Below are 22,857 nucleotides of genomic sequence, written 5' to 3' on the forward strand. Positions count from 1 at the left end.
ACAGCCTAATGATTTCCACCCCCCCAAAGGATTCTCCTTAAAACACTTTAAAAAGTTGTTGAAAGTTGGATCAAACATGGCAACAGATGATACATTCTGAAACCCTGCAATAACAAATGCTTTTTATTCTGTGATGTGGGAATCTCCCTTTCTGTTCTGTTTCACTTCACACACAGGCCACGGCCAAACAAGTCTGCATGTGAGCTGAAGCTGTTCAGACACATGAGGAACAACTTACAGAGCGGCCATTTCAAACTAAATTAAACCATGGTCTCATAATGTCTCCATATGACACACGCCCACAAGGATTTGTCCAAATGATAATCACCTAAGAAATCTTAAATCTGCCTCCAACCAGGTCATTGAATATCCCACACAGAGGTGCTGAGTGGAGGACTTACACTGATATAAAACAATGTTTGGCCCTTTGAGATCCGACTTCCACAAACTTTTGAAAATCCTTGGCTCGTGTGCATGTGAGCAACTGATATTATATCGTCATGTCACAGTGGGATACACGGCTTTTGTTGTTACATGGCCGTTTTCATCATCAACTAGAGTGTCACAGCTCAGGCAAGATTTGCAGCCCCTTTCATCAGATGATCATGTTATTCAGTGGATTTGTCTTTGTAAAAATAATGTTTCCTCTGACGAAGAAGTTGGAGCTGCGGGAGGCCAGGAGCATGATTTTAGGATGTGTGCCATTAACAACAAACATAGGCCTTCCCTACCCGCTCCTCATGTGGAATGTATAAATTCTGTCTCTGCAGAATAAATTTCATGGACTCGCAGACTTTGTGGCTGAAGTAGGGAAAGATATTCTAAATATGTCTACACAGATACTGACTGTGATACAGGGCTGCAGTTGAATGGCTTTGTTTTCATGGCTAGCACATATCTGTAGAATCAGTTGAACCTGGTATCAGCACTAAACCTTGAGTTACATGTTCTCCAAAAACAATGCACGGGACACAAAAACAAGAAGTGAATCATCGCAATCGAGAGGACATGTGCAGAAAATCTGGCTTCTGGGGAAATAAAAGAGAAACATCCGTGTAATCAAACATCTGTATGTGTGATTTTGTTCCTTCTCTGCCTCAAACAAACACACTGGATGAGTTTTGTGTGTACTGGATGTGGAGTGTGCGTGCACGTGTAGGAGTTTGTCATTAATAGGCTGCACTTCAGAGAAAAAAAAAGGTAGAAATCCTCCAGATGTTTTGCAGCTGGGTGGATCTGGTAGTGAAGATCTAGACAGCATCTGTCACAGGCGAACATTTCTAATCTGTCCTGAACATTAGGCAGAGAGCACTAAAAACCCATCACTGGCCGCATGTGCTGCTCGGTTCACAATGTGCTCGCCACAGGCTCCGCCGCTCGGCCCCGAGAAGCTTCAAAAACAAATGAGAAACAAAAAAAGAAGAAAAGTAATAATCATCGCAGCAGAGACGCCATGTTAACTTTTCCACACTCATGTTTGAGAAACTTTTCTCTTTCTCCTTTACACAGAGACAAACGTTTAGAAATTAAAACAAGGCCTAACAGGCTAAGTGAAGTTTTTAGGGCAGAGCGCCTGAGGCTAAAGACGGAGGCTTTGAACTAGAGGTCCAGCAGAGCTTAGTGAGGTCAAGATGTGTCAAACAGCAAGCAGAGCTAACATCACAATGCTCCAGACAAACATGTCTTCAAAGAACTTCAGCTGGGCATTTAAAAGAATGAAACAGCTCAGTATTTAGGTTACAGTGAGCACTGCCATTTACAGTTTAGCTTCATAGAAACAACTTTAACACAAGGGTAAAAACCCTTAGTTCAGAAAACGACAACTGTAAACAAGATAGATCCGATCACTGAAATACACTTTCTGTATTTTTAATGTTGTCCTGGCAATTAACTTCCAATCATGTCTTGGCCATAGAGAACTAGCATATGTTTAGCTTATAGGCTGACTTTGCCTGTGCTTTATGCATCTGTGGGAATCGCTCCAAGCTGACCTTGATGGTCTTGAGATATTTCCCTTCCTGGGTTCATGTGCCTAGTTACCAGTTGGTCAACCTCGTGCCCTGTGAACTGACCCTGTCCTCCCTCTGAGATTTGAAAGGAAAAGAAACCCAATCCTCCGGGGAGCGCTCCGACTAACAAGAAAACTGCTGGCCCGAATCTCTAAGAAGTGCCGTGTTTTCCCACTGGACCACTTTCAGCTTAATAAACATCTTAACTAGCCAGAGGTCCCGCGGGAGCTGCTGGGAAATCCTCTGGGCAGCCAGAGCTCAGGAGCTGGCCCTTTATTGCATCCAGGTGGCTGTTAAAAAATGCTGGCCGGCCATAAATGTCCAATAAAATGCAAGTGGCACCTTCAGAGGTGGACAGGGTCAGTGCACCTGTCTGTGGACGAAAGCTCCACTCGCTCCCCCATGTCCGAACAGTTTGATGTGGCACTCGCATGTTGTGCGACCACCCTGTCCACAAGGATTATTTAAATGCCCCAAAGTGGGCACAGGCTCCAGGGAACCAAAGATTCAGGCAGCCAAAGACAAATTGCCAAAAGAGAGACACCGAAGACAAATCTGATGTGTAAGTAGTCAATTTGTGTCTCCTTCACTGTGACTTGCTCTTATAAAGGAGAAGGTTTGGGACTGAACGCACTGTGGGAGACAGAGCCATGAAGTCATGGAACCTACTACCAACAGAAATTATAAACGTGACACGTAAATGTATGTTCAAAAAGCAAATAATGAAACACTTGGGTACAGCATACTGTACATAAATGTGTAGTATTCTATTACATGGTTTGCAGTTTTCGCTTCTATGGAATTGGATATATCAGTGTTTTATATCATGACAAAGGTAAAACTGCATAACCACTAAGTTAATTTTTGATATCTGTAATATACAATTGTATGATCATTATTTTAATGTATTTTAACTTTTGATATTTGTAATTTAACGTATGTTTTAAATGTTTGATATTGGTATTGTAATGTATGTTTTAAATGTTTGATATCTGTATGTGTGTCTTAAATGTGGACCCCACTAAAAGTAGCTCTGTCTTAGGGTAGAGCTAATGGGGATCCTTCTAAATAAACAAATAAACATTCTTTCTGCAATCATGTTTTGTGATAATCTATCCAGTTATTTTTGCACAATCTCGTTTACAATGAAACAAACAAACACACCAACGTACAAACAGGTCAGGGGTGAAAACATGACCTCCTTGGTGAAGGTAAGGATACATGAAATCAACAAGAAGCAAAACAACCTCAGTGAGACAACCTGACTCCTAAGAGACACAGAAGTCAAAGTCCACTTCCCCATTTGTCCACAATGTCCTCCATAAAACCTTTCACTCTGCTGTATTAATGCACAACTGAGTGGCAAATTAAGGGGAATGCTCATCGAAATTCTCATCGCTCCCGTTGTTTACGACTACTTCACACGTATGTGAACAGTGGCAGCCTTCATCTGTCCGGCCTGGTCGCTGTCCAGAGGGAGATTTTAATTGTCCCACAGGTTGAGCGGAGACCTGGATGGTGTACTTTGTCTTTGATCTGACTTGAAAGCAGTTAATTGATTTCTGTGTTACAGGCGGTGTTAGAAGGAAGGGAAAAGAAAAAAAAAAAAAGGGATGCTTGCTGGTCATTTCACAACATGTGCAGGAATATCTAAGAGAGAAAGAGGGAGAGCGGGAGGGAGGGAGGGGATGAAGAGAGAGATCACCTCACACCCCACTCCATCCCTGCTCAATTACAATAATTTGACTCACATGGGCTGGCTGTTGTGGCAGTGAGAGAGAGAGAGAGAGAGAGAGAGCGGGAGAGGGGAGGTGAGCCGCTGTGTGAGAGATGGAGTGAGGGGGAGCTGGGTGGGGGGGGGGGGGGATCCCCGTCCTGGGACATCACTCATCTTACCTCTAGCTGAGGTATAGAAAGACAAATTTGATGTGCGGCTCCCCTCAGAGTGCAGCCCGGGGGCTTGTTACGGGAGAAGACCACACGTCTAACCTCCTGAGTCTCAGAGGGGGAATCCAACTGGTGATGACGTCAGCGTGCAAGGAACCAAGAGACAGTGTTGGAGGTGAGTGGTAAATTGCAGAGTAGTTTCACAGCCTATAATTAGTCGATTTTATAGAAAAATAGCACTTATTTGTTAGTTTTAAAGCATTTCCTGTTGCTGTTTCTATCCCAGCATGAACTCACATGAAGGAATCCCATTTGGAAGCACGCTGTCCACGGTTGTTCTTATGCAAACATGAAGTGGACATTAAGTGGGGCTTGTTCGAGTGATTTGCTGCATCACCTGCCCCAACCGTCTGCTCACCAGCTCTGGTCCGGGGGCTGCTTTGACAAGCCTTCACTCCTTCACCTCTCTGTGTCTCTGGTCAGCCCAGCTCTGGGGGGGGGGAAACAGGGCTGTCAGAGGGAGAGTGGCTGGCTAAGCCCGTCTTAACACAGCACCTCAAACCACCTCATAAATACAGGCTTCCTTTTCTAATTTCCAAGCAGCCCATCCACCTCTGTCTACATGCTTACACACTGCTCCATGTCATGTGCCGGGGTGTGAGTTTAAAAATGACCACGGGACATCTGGTGGGCTCGCAGAGGGGTGGGGCTTTGATCTGCTGCTCTGCAGTTCAGCTCAACTCCGGCGGAGCCAAGATCCTCGGAGCGATGCAGCAGCGGTGACCGAGGAGCCTGAAGTGGGCCTGGTCAGTTTAGAGATAGCGGAGGGGGTTTAAGACGTCCCTCTCGTAACAGATTCACCATATGTGAAAGGCTTAGAGGCAACAGCCCCCGAGCTATTCCACCATCATTTAAACTACTGCAGATCAAAAAAAAAAACGTTGTATCCATTTTAATTTTAAAATGTGGTCTTTGGAAATCATAATTTTCCACATGATAAAGTGGAGTGCGAGGAAAAGTGAAACCATGTGAGGCAGCTTTTTGAGGGGCGATGCCGGGCTGGGTTCACACAGGAACTGCAGCTCAGAGTTAAACTGCCCCGGTTGCCCATCTGGAGAGCTCAGCCACGCCGCTCCAGTCTCCATCAGCACAACAGTCCCAGCTAATGATCAGTTTCACTCTAAACACTTAGATCTGACCTGCAGGGCTAATGTCAGACTCAAGCTGCCGTCCATCACTGATAACATCTCTGCTTCTGACACAGAACGGAATATTGTGAACAGGTGACTATGCAGGCGCAGGGCCACATTACTAATTTGAAAGGATAAGTTCTAATTTTGCAATTGTCAACACTTCCCGTAGCTTGAGTGGCCCAACGGCCTTCTTATGAAACCACATTTAAATGGATTATTTGGATCTGCACCAAATTGCACACAGTCGTAAATATCAGTCCCCTCAAAATGCCTTATTCTTTCATCAAGATCCATGAATTACTCTCTGAGAAATCAAGAAGACTGTAAGAGCTTTTTCCCTGAACCACACCACATCCTTCCACCAAGTTTTGTGTTAATGCGCCAGTAGTTTTTGTGCAATCTTACTTACAACAAATCAACCAGAACACAAACAGTAAGAGATGAAAACATAACCTCCTGGGAGGTAGAAAGACCTAAATCAACAGATTACCAAAAGAAGTCCACATCTTACTTCCCTGCTTCTCTATGGCACTATGTCCCAAACACATTTGCTCCTTGTGAGAACCTGAATCTTTTAAAGCAGACAGAAATATTACTTTGTATTATTTTAATTGCCAAATTCTTTCCTTTCAGCAGCCGGGCACTGTAGTGTTTAGCACATGTTACTGAAACAACAGTGAATAGTGCTCGGATTAATACTCTTTCTGTATTTACAGCAGCAGAAGGTGTAAGTAGGATCAGTTAAAAAAAAGGATATTAGTGTTAATGAAGGACGTCACTCACTCAAACAGTGCGTGTGTCATCCATGTGCGTTTTGCACCTGTGACAAACAGGAATATGAAACAATATTTAAATATGAGGACTATTCTTGTTTGATTCCTCCATTGCTTGTTTTAGGCTTTTCATTTATAATTAATAAATAAAGTAAAGAATGTGTAAACTTACCCCAAACCAAATATTATTGAAACGTATCATCTCTAACCCTAATAACCTTTAAATGGTCAAAGTAAATGATTGAAGTTGTTGAACAATCTTAAATGTTTCAAAATTCTTCTTCTATACGTGATTCAATAAAGTAACGGTAGAAAACAGTCTACATGTGGATGTGGGTACATATGGAATACTGTGTGGATGCACTTTAAGCACAGCGGGGAGCAGGGCTGTCGGAGCCTGTCACACTGTGCTCCAGGGCATCACTGACATGAGTGTCACCTTCATGAAGGAGCATGAAAGCTGTTCCCTGTGCAGAGGATTCCTTCAGACCGTCGCTCTGATTCCCGCAGCAGAACAGAGGAGTTAACGCAAACGCTCGTGGAGGGTTGTCATCTGCCGGACGCTTCACTAAACACCTGTGAATATCGCAAGCCATTAGGAATTTTGGTCAAGGGGGAAAAAAAGCGAAAAAGAATACCTGCACTGTAAGCAGGATCTAAAAATTCTCAAAACACAGCAGGAAGAGCGCAATTAACAAGACATTAATACATGAATGAGTTTGTAATACTAATTACACCTGCAGACATGTGCAAATGGATTCTGGCAAATTAATGTAGTTGCAAAAGAGATGAGAAGGGAGAGGAAAGTGATGTTTTGGTGTCCAAGTGTAAATTCTAGCAAGGAGGATGCAACAAGGATGTTGCAGATAATTGATAGTCCTGTGTATAGGATATAAAGTTAATAAATCTGTGTTGCTAAAAAACTTAAAATGAATAAAGTTTTTCAGCATCCCCCCCAACCTAACCCAAAACCAGTGTTACATAGGAGCTGAGACTTACTGTTGTTCTAGTCTTAAAGATCTGACGTGGGTGGGCACCTGGGGTAAAAGGCTCCTGTGTCTCAAGGCTCTGCTCATTCTTGCTGCACGCTGCTCATGATGAACTTTGTGACAGAAAGATGCTTCTGCTGGAAAATGAACGTCAGAGGGGCCTGTGTGTGTGTGTGAGTGTGTGTGTGTGTGTGTGTGTGTGTGTGTGTGTGTGTGTGTGTGTGTGTGTGTGTGTGTGTGTGTGATGAGGCTGCGGCTCTGCTCCCTCTAGTCGTCTCTGACTGCCACTCACTGTCAGCACGACCCTGTTATTCGGATGAGCAAAGAGCGAGTCACAGTTAACATCCCTTTATCACTTTAACTGTACGGGGATATTCATTATTCTGTTTTAAACAATTCTGCTGTGACTTCCTCAGTAAGACAAGAAAAAACGCACACATTTAGCAGACAAATTTTAAAGACAGATACAACATTTCTAAAAGTTTAATGTTCAAATTTGTACATTATCAAAAAAATTTTAAGAGCTGAATCATTTACATAGAATTCATTAAAATAAAAAAAACTTTGTGCAATTTTGCATTAAAATTTCCAGCTTAAAATTACATTATATACATTTGAAGCAAATCTTGATTTCAAACCTTTCTTCATTTCATTAGTTTGTTATTTTACAAATTATCCCTTTTTTTCTTGAGTACTTGTCCAGTCCGTGTGGCTCTGTCACCTTTGGAGGCCCGGGAGGAAAGTTACAGGGCGACGCTTTGCTCTGCGCTGAAGTTGTAGTAAAACTGAGGAAGATTAAGAAGAAGAAGAAGAGTTAGAACACACAGATGACTGAAAGCACATTGTCCAAAACAGAACAGAGGGCATACATTTACAAGAAATCGCCATCATTAAATTCAGGCTCACAAATTAGTAGCATTATATAACCAATTTAACACATTTATAGCAGCTGAACCGTGGATTCAAACTTATTGGTTTAATGTTATCCTTGCTATTGAAAGCCACAAGCATAAAATTGGCCTTACAGCATAGTGATTAGTGGGTCAACCAGACTGGAGATTGAGGAAATATAAAGAAACACTGCCCCCCTCTGGAGTGTCAAAGACATGACAACAGGGCTTCTAACTATCTCAGCTTATGTTGCATTTAAAGACGGAAAATCGTATTTAAAAGAATGAATAAATCATTTAAATTATACTTTAATCATTTGATCTCATCATGTTGATGAGATCAAGTCTTGGAAGCCTCAGCCACAGTAGTCTGGAGAGCTCAACACACAGCAACTTAAGGAAACACCTGCAAATTCAGAAAATAGTAGCACAAGTGCATGTAGCACAAACAACGCTTGAAGACAGCGGCTGTTACTTGTGTTATTTGTTTTTCTTACCCCAGGTGGAGGAAGACCCTGCCTCTAACTGGCCTCTAACACAGACCAATCAACACTCTTCATGTCAAAACCTAATCCAATCAGATGTAGGGTAGAGGCAGGCGTTCTTCCACCTATAGGATGGAAAAAGTACTCAGAAAAGAAGACTTAGATAGCTTAAAAAGCCAAAAATATGACAACAAGCATGTCCCACCCAAGTTCATCACTTGTTTGTGTCTGCTTAAAGAACTTTGGTTTTCTGCCATGTGTCAGTATTTGCATTCATTAAGTTAATATGCTTGGGTTTTGTGTTTTTGCATGCGTTTTCTGATGTTGCAGTATTTTTAGCTCTCTCTGCCTCTGTTCTCAACCCCTGGACGTTTAGAATTTCTGGTGCCCAAAGTCTGTCATATTTTTAAAAGTTATATTAAGTTCAAAAGAGTTGCTTTTAGTGCGAATCCACGCCTATTGGCAACAACATGACAAATCCACTTGAACAATTGTTTCTTTGTTAATGATTCTGTTCTTCCACCATCAGTTATGTTCACTCAGTCAGTTTTTTAGTCCACCTGCAAATATCTAGCCTCAAGTTATCGAAAATAAAATATCTATATAAATCCCTGAGTTCCATGCATGAAGATATAGAGATGGTAAATTTGGGATAAGGACAACCCTGACTTGAGATAGTGAAAGGGGAAACAGTTAGATCATGCATCCCAAAAAACATTAGCAGTACAAAAACTTTTGATTATTTCATAAAAATCCAATTATTAAAAAATGATAAGAAAGAAAAGGTTCTAGAGGTACTTGTGATTAAATGATGACTACAATTAAATATTCTAAAAATAACAAACCTCACCTTTGATTAGTCGCTGTTTTAAAATTAAAAACATGGATTATAGCTCCACTGACTGTACATGGACCCTAATGTATTTTATAAACATGTTTTTGTGACTATTAAGTACTGCTCATTTCAGAAGGTCAGACAGTTGTATTACCACAACACAACACTAGGTGTTGCTGTATGATCACTGAAATAAGTTTCCGAATCTCCATCAGAGGCCACAGAGCCACAATGGCTGACACTGGGTTCTCCCGATCAAAATACCACCTTCCCCGATTTTCATCTAGTTGAGGCGAAGCTTCAAGTTACCCAAAACCTGTCACATATCACAAGCCTGTTAGTTGTGAAGAAATCCAGTCCCTCACCACACTAAAATTCAGACTCAACATCTGGCACAGTAAATAAATAAGCTAGTGTGTACGTGTATGTGTGTGTGTGTGTGTGTGTGTGTGTACGTGTGTGTGTGTGCGGATGATGGATGGGGGAATGGGGTGTTATCAGGGAGAGCATGTATCAATGTCTGCCAGTTTTACACACAGGCTGACAGGACAGTGACACACTAGAACATGGGCGGCAGTCACCCAGACGAGCCGAGCTTCATTTCCTGTCCCTGCTCCACTGCCAAAAATATGTGACATGTTGTCTTCATTAATTCCACCTCCATTTGGAGCTCTCCCTCTCACACCTCTCACATACCCCTGTACACCACTGTCCCTCCATCCATTCACAAACACACACACACACACACACACACACACACACACACACACACACACACACACACACACACACACACACACACACACACACACACACACACACACACACACACACACACACACACACACACACACACACACACACAAGCATATTCATGCACAGAAACACACAGATAACTCCCTAGAAAAACCGAAAACCAATCATACATAGGTGCTAATGAAAATCTTGTCATGTCTGCACACACGCGCTTCTTTCCACTCTTGCATACTCCATCTGAAAATCATTAGCCAGCCGCCAACAACAGTTTTCAGCCGAGCAAACTACATAAAGATGTCACTTTAAATCGCTTACTAATTAACACTTAAAAAGACACAAATTAGATATGCGTGGCTAAAAGCAATTATAATATCCGCAAGTTTTGCGAGTCATTTGGGAAATGAAAAGAATGCCTAATTGCTGGAACCAACATCATCCGAGACATGGCTTAAGTGATGCCTGTTAGGAAATGGTCTTATCTACAACTGTGGCTGTGATTACAACAGTTTTCCTCAATTACATGTGCATATGTAAAATTCTGGAGAGTGAGTCTCTCTCATGAATCTATATGTATTAATGGGCTAAGAAACCAGGCAATTACATTCTGTGCAGGAAGCACCGCTAGTTTCTGAAGAGGGGAAAAAAGGCCCACAGTCAAGTATGGACAGTGACCTCTTCTGGACAACAGAGGGAGGAATTCACTTCATTTATAAACCTGAGATCCAGTTTCATTCTAGAAACATCCGTTTATGAACCACAATATTGTGAATTTGGGGGTTTTCACATTTGTTTCATGAGTCCCTTCAACAGAAGCACAGACCCAGAAAACACAATGGAATTTAAATTGAAGGTTCAAGGCTGACAGAGGAAAACTAGACAAAGAAAAGATGCGGCTCCACAGACATGCATCACTTTATAAAAGAAGAACCTCTGATGTCCAGCGCGTTTGTGAGAAAACTATATTTCCAGCCCTTGTTCTGCAGATATCATCGTGGGATAATAATAAGAGGAGAGAAGTAAAAATAACACAATGGTGAGGGATGTTTCCACTTGGAAACTAATTATCAAGCTAAGCTGTGACTTCATCCTCATCAGCCTGGCCCCGCCATTAATCTTGTGCTGTCGTCCACTTCACTAAATCCTATGTGTTACACTATCTCACATTTACTTCATCAGCTCCATCGCGACTGTAATTAATGATTTCTCATGCCCTTCCCTTCCCTTCCCCAGCTCAGCTCACCATGTGTCCTCCTGCTAATCACACTCTCTGAGAAGAAAGGCAGGAGGAGAGGGAGCGGGAGAGGAAGGAGGAGGAGAAAAAAAAAAAGAAAAGACAAGAGCATATAGGATGAGCAGCCAGCCTGTCTCCACCCTGGACACACACACACACACACAGAGACGCATACACACCATTAATACCTGCGCTGACAATGAGCTTCATTCAGATGACCATATGACAAGATGGCGACTGTGTGATTTGGATAGTATGTGACAGAAGACAGAGGCAGAGTGCAGAACAGACACCCAGTTTGATGAGGGAGTGTTTGCTCTGTAACACATCTCAAACCCAACAGCACCTGTTCTTTTACAGTGGTCTGTCACTTCCTGGCAGTTCTGATACCAAGATACCGTGCTAATGAGAGAGAAGGGGGGTTGTCACTCTCTTTAAAGCATGTGCACGTGCACGCACACACACACAAACACGCTCTCACACGTGCACACACACACACGCACACACACCCTTTCTTCCCTCTTGCTCTTTCAAACACATGGGCTCTAAAGAAGGAGCAGCACATACTGTAGATGATTTCCTTCCCACTAATGCCTGCAGGCTACAGTGTTTCATCTGAAATACAGTCGTGCTTTTATTTGCCTCATACATGATCTCCAAAATTTTCACCACTGAAGATGAAGCTGATTGGAAACTTAAAAAAAGTTAAAACATGGAGAATCTGAGCAGGAAAAATAAATCGCCTGGAGATCCGCGGCGCTTCGCGAGTTGCTCGATTGAGCTGTTGCACAGAAGAATTGGGGGATAAAAGTCAAGTGTTTTGGAACAGGAGATGAAGCTTTTAAGAGAGAATGGCTGCCTAGTCTGGCCATGCTTTTATTCAATTGGGGCTTAGTGGAGCCAACAGGGCCTCGCTGTCTCAGACACTTAATTACAACCCCAAGACCGTTTGCTTTGCATTCTGGGCCAGCGGCGGCAGCGGCAGCCGAGCGTTGCAGCCTCTACTCACTTCCTCCTCGATCTCTGCCAGGGATTTGATCGTAATGCCCATTAAATTGACTTGCTGTATCTGAAATCAAAAGCAGGGAGAGGAGGAAGAAGGAGGAGGAGAAAAAAAACACACACAAGAAACATGGCGGTTAGGCTCATGGCTAAGTAAGCATGCTTAAAATCTTTAATCCTCTCCCTCTCTATGTCAGTACAAACGGGGCTATAGTGACAACCGCCGCCAGCCAGCCAAATGGACTGCATTGAGCCAGCTCTGCCTGACTGCATGCATTCATCACTCAGTCTGAAGGAAAGGAGAGGAGAGGAGAGGAGAGGAGAGGAGAGGGGAGGAGAGGAGAGGAGAGCAGAGCAGAGGAGAGGAGAGGAGAGGAGAGGAGAGGAGAGGAGAGGAGAGGAGAGGAGAGGAGAGGAGAGGAGAGGAGAGGAGAGCAGAGGAGAGCAGAGGAGAGGAGAGCATCCATGGACAGGGATGGAAAAAGAAAAAGACAAGAGCATATAGGATGAGCAGCCAGCCTGTCTCAACCGAGAGAGAGTAAAAGGCTAGAAAGGAAAAGAGGAAAGTAGAGAAATTAGAAGAAAGGAAAGAAGAGCAGAGGAATGGAGAGGAAAGCAGAGGAGAGGAGAGCAATGGGAAGGAAAGGTACGGAAAGATAATGAAAGGAAAGGAAAAGAGAGGAATGGAGAGGGATGGAAAAAGAAAAAGACAAGAGCATATAGGATGAGCAGCCAGCCTGTCTCAACCGAGAGAGAGTAAAAGGCTAGAAAGGAAAAGAGGAAAGTAGAGAAATTAGAAGAAAGGAAAGGAGAGCAGAGGAATGGAGAGGAAAGCAGAGGAGAGGAGAGCAATGTGAAGGAAAGGTACGGAAAGATAATGAAAGGAAAGTAAAAGAGAGGAATGGACAGGGATGGAAAAAGACAAGAGCATATAGGATGAGCAGCCAGCCTGTCTCCACCGAGAGAGAGGAAAAGGCAAGAAAGGAAAAGAGGAAAGTAGAGAAATTAGAAGAAAGGAAAGGAGAGCAGAGGAATGGAGAGGGGGAAAACAGAAAGGAAAGGAAGGGGAAAGAACGTAATGGAGAGGAGAGGAAAGGAAGGGAAAAGACAGAAAAGTGGAGAAAAGGAAAGGGAGTGAGAGTAATGAAAGGAGAGAAGAGGAGAGAAAGAGAGAGGGGGGAAATGGGAAGGAATGCAGTGGTAAGAAGAGAAGGGGAAGGAAAGGACAGGACAGGAAAGGGAAAGAAAGGAAATGGAGAGGAGAGGAGAGAAGCGGAAAGGAAAGGAAAGGAAAAGAAAAGAGAGGGAAGTAGAGAAAAAGAAAACGAATATTGAAAGAGGGAGGACAGTAATGCTAAAGGAAAGGAGTGGGAAGGAGATAAATGGAAGGAAAGGAAAAGACAAAAGAAAAGAGGAAAGCAGAGAAAAGGAAAAGAAAAGAGAGGCATGAAAGGCGTGGCAGCAGGACAAGTAACCATTATCCTTCTCATATTAAAAACTTAATTATGCATCTGTCACTAGTTCCTCAAAGATATTATTTTTTTTTACCTTTTTGGGGTTGTCATAAAACTTCTCAGAGATCACAAAGGGCACGTCATCCAGAGCTGCAAGGACGAGAGGAAACACACGTTTAATTTGGACTTTTAAACAATAAAAGAAGCACCCTGAGTATTTCCACAAGAGTAAATGTGGGATTATAAAACAGCAAAGCTATCAGCATCCCCTGTCACCCCCCCCCCGCTCAGACGTCTCCCCTCCTTCCGTCTATGGAGAGAAGATGAAAGGTTTTTTTTTTTCTATTCTCCGCTTTATTTCAGCACCTCCACTCTCTCCTCCAAACCCAGCCCTTTCCCAACCCTCTTCCAGTTTAATTACTCTTGATTATTCCCGATTCCGTCTTGTCTGGGAGATGTTCACCTCCGAAACAAAGACACACTCGCACCAGGCACAGAAAAGTGGAAAGAAGAGAGACAAAACATTCACCAGATATCAAATTTGCATGAAAATAAGCCACACTGTTCAACCGGCAAAAAGCGGATTGAAATGAGGACTTGCCAAGAGCGTGGTGGTATAATTAGCATTTGACCAAACAAACGAGCTTCAACAGAGCTATAATTAAGCAGGCCTGTAATTAAGTGTATGCCCTTTATCATAATGATCGTGGTTAAAATGGTGTGATGGCTGCCAGTTGATTATTAATGGTGTAACCCTGTACTGCATGCATCCTGCACTGGAATCAAGGTGTCATGACTGTCAGGCTAGAGAGCAGCCCTTTGTTTATAAAATACATTAGGGTCCAAATTAACACAGGGTGACAGGGGACACAAAGCCCCTCGTTTCCAGGCTGAAGGGAAAGCTGCAGCTGTTCGGCTTCATTATAAAACTCCCAAATCTGGAAGCACAAAAACTTCTGCAGCCGCCGGCTTCGTCGGGAGCCCAGAGAGCCCGAGAGCTTCCAACTGGTGTTCTTTAACCCACAGTCCATCAGAGCTGGCACAGGAAAAGGAACTCATAAATGTAAGCCTGGGCTGCTCAGGAGTCATCGCTTTGGAGCTGACACTCCTCTTGGTCTTTTCCTGTTCACAGCAATATTTTTAAGTATGAAATTCTAAAATATCATTCACTTTGACACTTATGTGACTTTGCTTTCCTCTCTCGGTTATTGCACAGTTTGGCACTTTCCACACCGCTGTAGTACAATGAGAGCTTTGTAATCAAGGCATGACCTTCACCCTCACGGCCACAAGAAAGCTTATTTAGTTTCTTGGCTTCCAGTCGATTCTGAGTAAAAGTGCAGTCCACATTGGTCCATGGTGCTTTGAACTAAATGAAAATATCAGCATACTAACATCCTCACAATAGCAATGCAGTATCCATTCAACCAGGATGATGATAACAGATTAAATGTTTACCATGTTCAACATGGTTGCTGATAATAGGCGCTAAAACTAGCTGAAGGCAGAAGTAGTCGTAAGTAGTTGTGGTCGTTATTTAATCTTGTGAACAAACCTTACCTTGGGGCGGCTACGGCTCTCCCATTATGAGTGCCCCAGTGTCCTTGGGCAAGACACTGAACACCAAATTGCCCCCGGCAGCTGTGCCGGCAGTACATATATGATAGATGCATTATAAAGGAATTGCTGCTTATAGATGCATTTTATTAAAGTATGTGTGAATTGAAAAGAGCTTTAAGTGGTCATCACGACCAGAAAAGATCTATATAAAGACAAACCATTTACCATTCACCATTTACATCATGACTAATTTGACTAATGATGGCGCTGTATGAAAATCTAGGGATCACCAAAGTAATTGATGTTCGGTTCATGACATGAGTGTTTGGAATCCACCGAATACTTGAGATGTAGAGTATCTCTCTAATAAATCCAGAAATATCTGTCTGTGGAAAGTATATCTCATATAATTGGCTTCACACCTGCTATATGCATTGTGATGGGCGATGTGGACGTTCAATATTAATACACTTATACAGGCGACCAGTGCTCTGTAGCAGCGGTGGTTGAGAATGTAAGTGACGTTAATCAGAACGAGAGGGCGTTAACAACAATATCAAAGAGACAACTGATTCTCCAGTTCGGGGTTATGCGTATTATGTTGAGCTTCATTGAACTTTGAATGAGCAGGTGAACAGCTCTTTGTGCAAAAGCTTCAGGGTCCAGAAGCCGGTCTTTACTTGCAGGCAGGTTTAGAATTGATACTGAACTACTCGCTCAAAACCCCAAATGTCAACCTCATGGTGGAAAAGAAAGTCAGGTGATCACCAAAGTCATCAGGACACATCATCTGGGAACCAATCCTTTTATTTCATAGGAATCCAAAATCTGAAGTATTAAATTCACCCAAAAGCTGTTCTGTGACACCTACATCCCTGTAGCAGCTTTGGATGAGTGGGTATTTAGAGCAGCAAGGATGCCAGGCTGACCAGCCAAGCACAATGGCTTGTTGTAGTCATAAAAACAAGTGAATAAACATGCACTGCTGTGTCGCTGGGAGTACCGACTCCAAGAAGCGGTCGGCAGGGAGAATACGGTTTAATCTACAGCCAGCCACGAGGAACTGAGATTGTAGCTGCTGATGGATCTGCGCGGCACGGACAGATGAATGCACAAGAGCTGAAGGCCAGAGAGTTTCTTTATTGCTCACGGATTACATTTAAAACCAGATCTCACTTTGTATTCCTCCACCATCTATACTGGAGAGGCTATCTTACACCCAGACAAATGGAGAGGCGCGGGAGATGACTTTGTGGTAAGGAATGAATGCTGCGCAGCGGAAAAAATCCAAAGGTGCAAAGGGCAAAAATAATGTAAATCCAATCTTCTGACCGGGAATCCCACTTTGAAGCATGTTCGAGGCTCTCAAATGACCGGGCTACAGTCCATTAACCCGTGAGTGTATTACAGTGCGGGGGAACCGGGTAGCTATTGGGCGTTTGGAGTGTATGAGCGCAGTCAACATGAAAACATCTGGCAGGAATTTTGGCACAATGACTACATTGATGATGATGGTGATGATGATGGCGGCGGTGAGCACAGAGGTGGCGTTAAGTAAGGAGGACCCTGTGGCTTGAGTGATTGTAGTGTAAAGAACGGAGTCAGCACGGGCCCCGTGTGGATCATTGCCTTATTAATGGCTCCGTCAGGTGCGATGAGCAATGGCTGCATTGTCATCTCCAGCCCCTGGGCACAGATGAATGGCTGTTTCAGGGCGGGAAGGGCTCCCTCGTACGCTGGGCTGAGCACTAATCCCTCACTTTTCCATTGTTGGATGCACTGTCACCCAGGACTTCGGCGGCGCCATACATTGCATCTCCAGGACTCGTACCGACGTGGCCATGTGGACAAGCGTACGTACGCACACACACATAAAGCACACGAGTTGTGCCCCGACACTGACTGATGGAAAAATATGCGCGGGTGATCGAGCGTAACCCCATATCACCACCACAACTCAAGAGTAACAGTTTGGGAACGTTGATGAACTTTTATTTTACACTTCACTAATTCAGCAGAATTGCATTGATCTCTGTCTGGTGCGATTACTTGGGTGAATCTGTCTCGCACCTGAATTAAGTGAGAAAGTCTCGGCTCGGGCAACAATCAGCAAGTGAACATCCATCACAAATTTTCACTCGCGACTGAGCTGAATTCTCTTGTTTAGTAGCGTAAAAAATAAATAATAAGTAAAGCTGGTCAAAAAAGTGGTTGGAACTACATCTGGAATCTGCCATAAAAAAATGGGATATTGCCTCCTCTCCCTGTGTATCCAGGCTAGACATTGCAATGCCTTTCCTGTCGGCGTGACTCTCAATTGGAGCCGGATTCTTTATGCAGACCATGAAGGCGCTATTCTGGTTGCAGACCCCGCTCTCTGTCACCTCTGCAGATAATGGTGAGTAGATGAACAGAGAGCTGGAGGAGGACCCCCTATGCCCACTCACAGCCCTTAGCCCCGCTCTGACATGAGAAATAGTGCCCAGGCCTGACAGCATCTCGGAGACATATTGTAGTTTATTTTGTCGCCCGGGCATGCCATCTGTGCCATTCCAATGGAGGGTGTGTGTTCAGGCTGCTGCAAGAGAGAGGGCGCGAGGCTCTGGGTCCCTCAGTAACTCTGCAGCCGCGGCAGGTCATTAGTCAAATTGCCTAATGAGAGAGAATACAAATGGCCCCCTACCCTGACAGGAGGAATTTTGGAGGTGTCAGAGCTCCTGACCCGTGCTATGAGAACAGATGATAGCGAGTTGCTATTTTCAGATTCTTTTAATGACTACGGCTCTGTGAAACCCATTCTTTTACTTTTATCTTCTCCCCGCTTTTTCAAACTCTCTAGACAGACGAGCGGAAAAAAATAAAAACTTTTTTAATATATTAAAAATTTCTCTTGCAAAAGCGGAAGTGTAACTTTTGAATTATTTAAATGTTTACTGGGGAGTCAATTAACATTCTAAAAAGTGAATAAAATTGATGCCAAAATAGATCACGCACTGAAATGATGTTGAGTGCTTCTGATAATCTATTTTTATTTGTTTCTGCCAGCTGCATGCAACTCGTTTCCCCGTCTCACTGTAGCGTACACAAGCTTCTGCTGCAGCTCTGCTGACAGAGAGTCAGTTATACTGAAATATTAATTATACCTCAGCCAAATGTTTAAAATGTAAACAAACTTAAATGAGGATTTAAACTGGGAAAACGCAAGACATCCAGTGGAAACACGCCTTTATGGCTTCAAACTGCAGGCTCGGAAAATACAAATAATGGTTTATAGAGGGGAAGAAAGAAGAACATAGTGAGTGAAAAGAAGATAAATCATTTTACATAAGCTTGCCGTTTGACCTCAACTGAAATTCAATTTTTTTTTTTACCATTTTCAGTAAGAAATGTTTACTCAGTTCTTTTGTGTATATGTACGTGCATATGTAAGTATGAGCGTATGGATATATTTGCATTTATAAATGTGTGTATAGGAACAAAAATTATGTAAAGAAGAAATGTTTAGTATTATATTAGGATGTGCTACTTCTTGTAAGAATACAAGTGAAATGTATGAAATGCACCAAAAATGTTACTTTTACATATAACACCTTTACTGACCTTTATTACTGGCCTTTACAGTCAGATTTGAACTATGAAGATTAAAGTTACATGGTGCTAAATATTTATGTCTTCACTGGCAAATAAAAAAATGAACATACTGTTTGAAATAATTAAAACAAAAACAGCGACAGAAAAACAAACTGTGCGACCAGAGGGATGCAAAATGGCAAGCTTATGTAGAATGACCCACTTACTTTTCCATCTGTGACAAGCGGTCCTTGAAATCTGGTTGTGGGTAGGGAGCCAGGCGGCAGTCCCAGTCAGGCGCTGGTCCATCAGTCTTCCAGAAAGTGGGCAGAGCCAGAAACACCTACAGTGAGTTGGCCACAAACACCGCTGCATAGCAGTGTATACCGTGTGGAGGCACGTACGTGTTTTATAACTCCTCAAATAATGCATAAGTGAAAGTAAGATTGTATTGAGTTTAAATGTAGAACAGGATAATTCAATAAAGTACCAGAATTGCACGGTCATTTGGTATAATTGTAAAGCCTGTTTTAGTTGTTTTATGATGCTCCGTACCGGAGAAATACTGGGAGAGCACTCTTTCGCTGGATAGCTCTCATGGAATTAAATGGACATTCAGACTTTAATCAGCAACACAGTGTCTTTAAGACATTGCCATGGCACCGACATTGATCCCCAGCTGTGGCTGCTGCTAAACGTGCAGCAGAATGTGTGTATAAATGGGGTACGCCTCTCTGGACAAGTGTAAACGCTGGCAGAGGGCTGACAGTAAATTGCATGTGCCGGATGGGACACAGCAGAAGGCACAATTACACAAATCCCCTCTTAATTAGCAGTTCTGTGGGCAAACTAAACCGTAATGATGCGAGGGATGTGGCGAGCCCCGGAAATCCTAACAAGAAGCACTCACCGGCACAGGAGACTGGGTCACATGGTTCCCCTGAAGTCGGGGCTGACGCGTGATCTGTTTTGATCAGCGCGGCAGCAGGAGATGATCCCCGTGTTGCCCTGCTCCCCACAACCCCTCGCCCTCGCTGAGCTGCTTGCCCTCTGGACTGTGGGTAAAGCAGCAGGCCCTGAGCGGTTGTGGGTGGCGTTATTAAGTTCTCCATGCTCACAGTACCAGGCAATGTAAAGTGGCATCTCACACAGTGAGTAATGAACTGTGCCAGAGTAGAAGCAGGAGGGATGACAGCCAAAGAGGCCTCCTTGGCAGCCACTAACCTGGGCATCCACCAATTTATCATCCCCTAGAACCAATCCACCAATGCTGCGCTGCCATTTGTCATTAATTATGCTAATAAGGACACCATTACTCTCCTGATGAAATGGGCAACTGTTATTAGTATAATGCACTTACAGTTTCATACATATGCATTTGATTATTAGTTTTATTGTGTGTGGAGAAGTGCACTTTAAAAAGAGATATCTTAAACAAAACTGTTAAGCAAAGAATTTTTCCTGCTACAAGGGAGCCCACGACATTTCTGTCCGAGCTAATTGACTCTTGTGAGATGACAAGGCAACACTTTAATAATCATGCACTATTCCTTGCGCCCCAACCATAAAAACGGCCCCATTTATGTAAAAACACTGATGGGTTTGAACTTTTTCACAGCAGACTTTATGGCTCTAAGCAAAGCAGTCTGAGCAGAACTATTTAATATACAGTAGCTTCTGGGAGCCCCAGATGCCCTTTTCTACAACGACTTCATTCCCAGAATCTCATTGTGCTTTCTAAATCACACCACAGTATGTATTAGAAGATCATTAATTACAAACTTAACAAGTCAGCAGAGCCATTAAAAGATCTTTAAGGCATATTTGACCATAAATCTCCTTAAACTATATTTAATGACTGGATTTTTGTGAAATATTTTTTATCAAGTTCTAATTAGATGTGTGATAACAAACCCTGCTGTACACGGGGCAAATGAGGGAGCCGTGACAGGCCCATCCATTGAGGCTGTCCACGTCTGGACACTGAAACTAATGGAGCACTGCTTCTATCTCAGGGATGGATAGAAAGCAATGAGGGATGAGACTCCAGAGTCCAGTCTGGCCTGCAAATGCAAAAGCCTGCTAAAAATCTCTTATTTGACTATAATAAAGGTCCAAAAATGCCCGAGGGCCTCAAGACTCCAGTCAAAAAAATCCATTAGGATTTATACAGGATTGATCCTCAAATACTTGGCATCATCACAACGGGATCGATCATGTTTTGCTACAAAAGCCGCCTAGTCATAAAGAATTTTTGACATATCAACAGAATAAATTCCAGCGGGATTGTTTTGAGAGGTTTCTCAACTGTTTGAAGCAAAAAAGCACTTTTTAACTGAGGCGACACACAGACTTTTCTCAATGAGAAAAAAAATACTTCTTAATCTCCACAGTTTACTTTGGTCACAGCAGAATGGATTTGTTTAAGATCTCTGATTTTTGAAAATACACACCAATATTATCCAGAATCACAAAAAAAAACTTATTAGAAAATCTCCACTTACAAAATGTTTTCATAAACAAACTTTGACTCAAGATCAGAAAATTATTGCGAGTATATTTTCATATTACATTACATTCATGATCTATCCAGACATTATATCATATGCTTTATACTACCTTTTTGACACTAATATTAATTATTCTATAACATACATTTGTCTTGACAGCCTGCTGGTGTGGTTTCTATCCCATGCTTTGATCCAGTTCTGTAGTAAGTTTGCCATAAAACACTGAAGCTACCCTGCTATGTCAATATGGAAAATGCACAAATAGCTAAAACCTAAACCTGAATTAAAGCTAATTTGAATAATATATGATATAATATACAAGACGTCAAATTATAAAATGAAATTCAGCACTGCTTTATATAATTAGTTTCTGGGATTAGTAAACACATTTAGCTCATGTGTGTGTGTTTGTGTGTGTGTGTGAACATTAGGTGTAAATACTTTTCTTCTGCTGAAGCTCTCTCTCGTGCTCTGCTTCGCCTTTTGCTGACCAGGGGAATTAAGGAGCAAAATGTGGGTTTTAAGAGCGTTCCTTTCATGTCTTGATGTAAGCTTTGGCATTACTTCAGACATCAAGATCGGTTTCATAGAAATCCCATTCCATCTAAAGTAAAAGCTCGGCAGTAAATCTGCCCATACCTCCCCCATAACACTTCCATAAATGATTCATTCAGCTCAGTTTAGCTGATGCAAAACAGAATGTTAGTGAGTTGTGGATGGAGCCCGAGCTGCAAGTGTAGGACCAACCCGGCTGCTTAGTAATTTCATCAATCTCTGGGAGAGAGAGCGAGCACGAGAGAGAAAGAGGAGAACGGCGTACACTAATAATAACTTTTGTGTCACTATCCAGAGGTTGTGTTTTTTAATCCCTCAGCCTAAAGAATTGTGTTATTCTAAAATATAACCCCGGCGGTAAAAGCGGTTGAGATCCATCATGGTTTGAGATAAGACCGGTTGATCTCCTCCCTCTGTATAGCCTTGCCCAGAACTACACGGGGCGATAAGATGGAACTTTTGTTTGAAACCTGATGAGAACCCTCTTAATGAAAGTGCTGCGCCAAAAATAATCTTTTTTCTCCATGTTAGTCAATCAAGAAATGGTGTAGTTGGGGGGAAAAAGAGGAGAAAGAAAGTAATTTTGCATAATCAGTGAGCACCATCTGGAACAATTAACCAAATTCCACAGAACTCAGAGGATCAGTCATATTGGCTTATTAAAGATCCAGAATTATACAAGTAATAAATCCTTGGAAAAACGAAGCGTACCCCTGCCTGTCACGACTATTTTAACTTCAAATACAGTGGAATACTTGATAAGGCTGAAAAGAGGAGATTAATATATGCAAATTATGTCGAGCATTTAAAAGCCCCCCAACAACTGTCTCCCTTTTTTTCTGTCTCTTATTACAGGGCTTTATGTTTTATTCATACACCAACTCACCTGTCATTTCATAAGCTATAATATTATGAGGGTATTATTAAACAGCATAAAGTACAGCTTTAATTGGAAAGCTCCATTGCATTTTCCAATTATTTGCAGCAAATTACAAGTAGATGCACATAGTTTAATAAGAATTCTAATATTGTTTCCTGAAAATCAAAAATCACTGTCATCCTGCCAAGATATTTTGCAAACCCAAGTTAATTTTGAGCCTCCTATTTTTTTTCTCCTTCCTCCTCCTCCTCTGAAGGATGAACTGTCTGGTGTCTGTT

At 42.5% G+C, this 22,857-nt stretch overlaps 1 protein-coding gene across 2 annotated transcripts in view; it reads right to left on the bottom strand.

The window, feature by feature from the left end:
• Positions 1–7,318: 7,318 nt before the first annotated feature.
• The window catches only part of mvb12bb (multivesicular body subunit 12Bb), a 37,030-nt gene continuing 21,491 nt past the window's right edge, over positions 7,319–22,857 (bottom strand). For both annotated transcript variants that reach the window (XM_061072176.1, XM_061072175.1), the window contains 3 exons: positions 13,599–13,654; positions 12,058–12,117; positions 7,319–7,636 (listed from right to left, as the gene is read on the bottom strand). In XM_061072176.1, coding sequence (XP_060928159.1) covers positions 7,595–7,636; positions 12,058–12,117; positions 13,599–13,654 — 158 coding nt within the window. In that variant the 3' untranslated portion in view covers positions 7,319–7,594. The remainder of the gene's footprint in view (positions 7,637–12,057; positions 12,118–13,598; positions 13,655–22,857) is intronic.

Source organism: Limanda limanda, chromosome 5 (assembly GCF_963576545.1).
Source record: "Limanda limanda chromosome 5, fLimLim1.1, whole genome shotgun sequence".
Lineage (NCBI taxonomy): Eukaryota > Metazoa > Chordata > Actinopteri > Pleuronectiformes > Pleuronectidae > Limanda > Limanda limanda.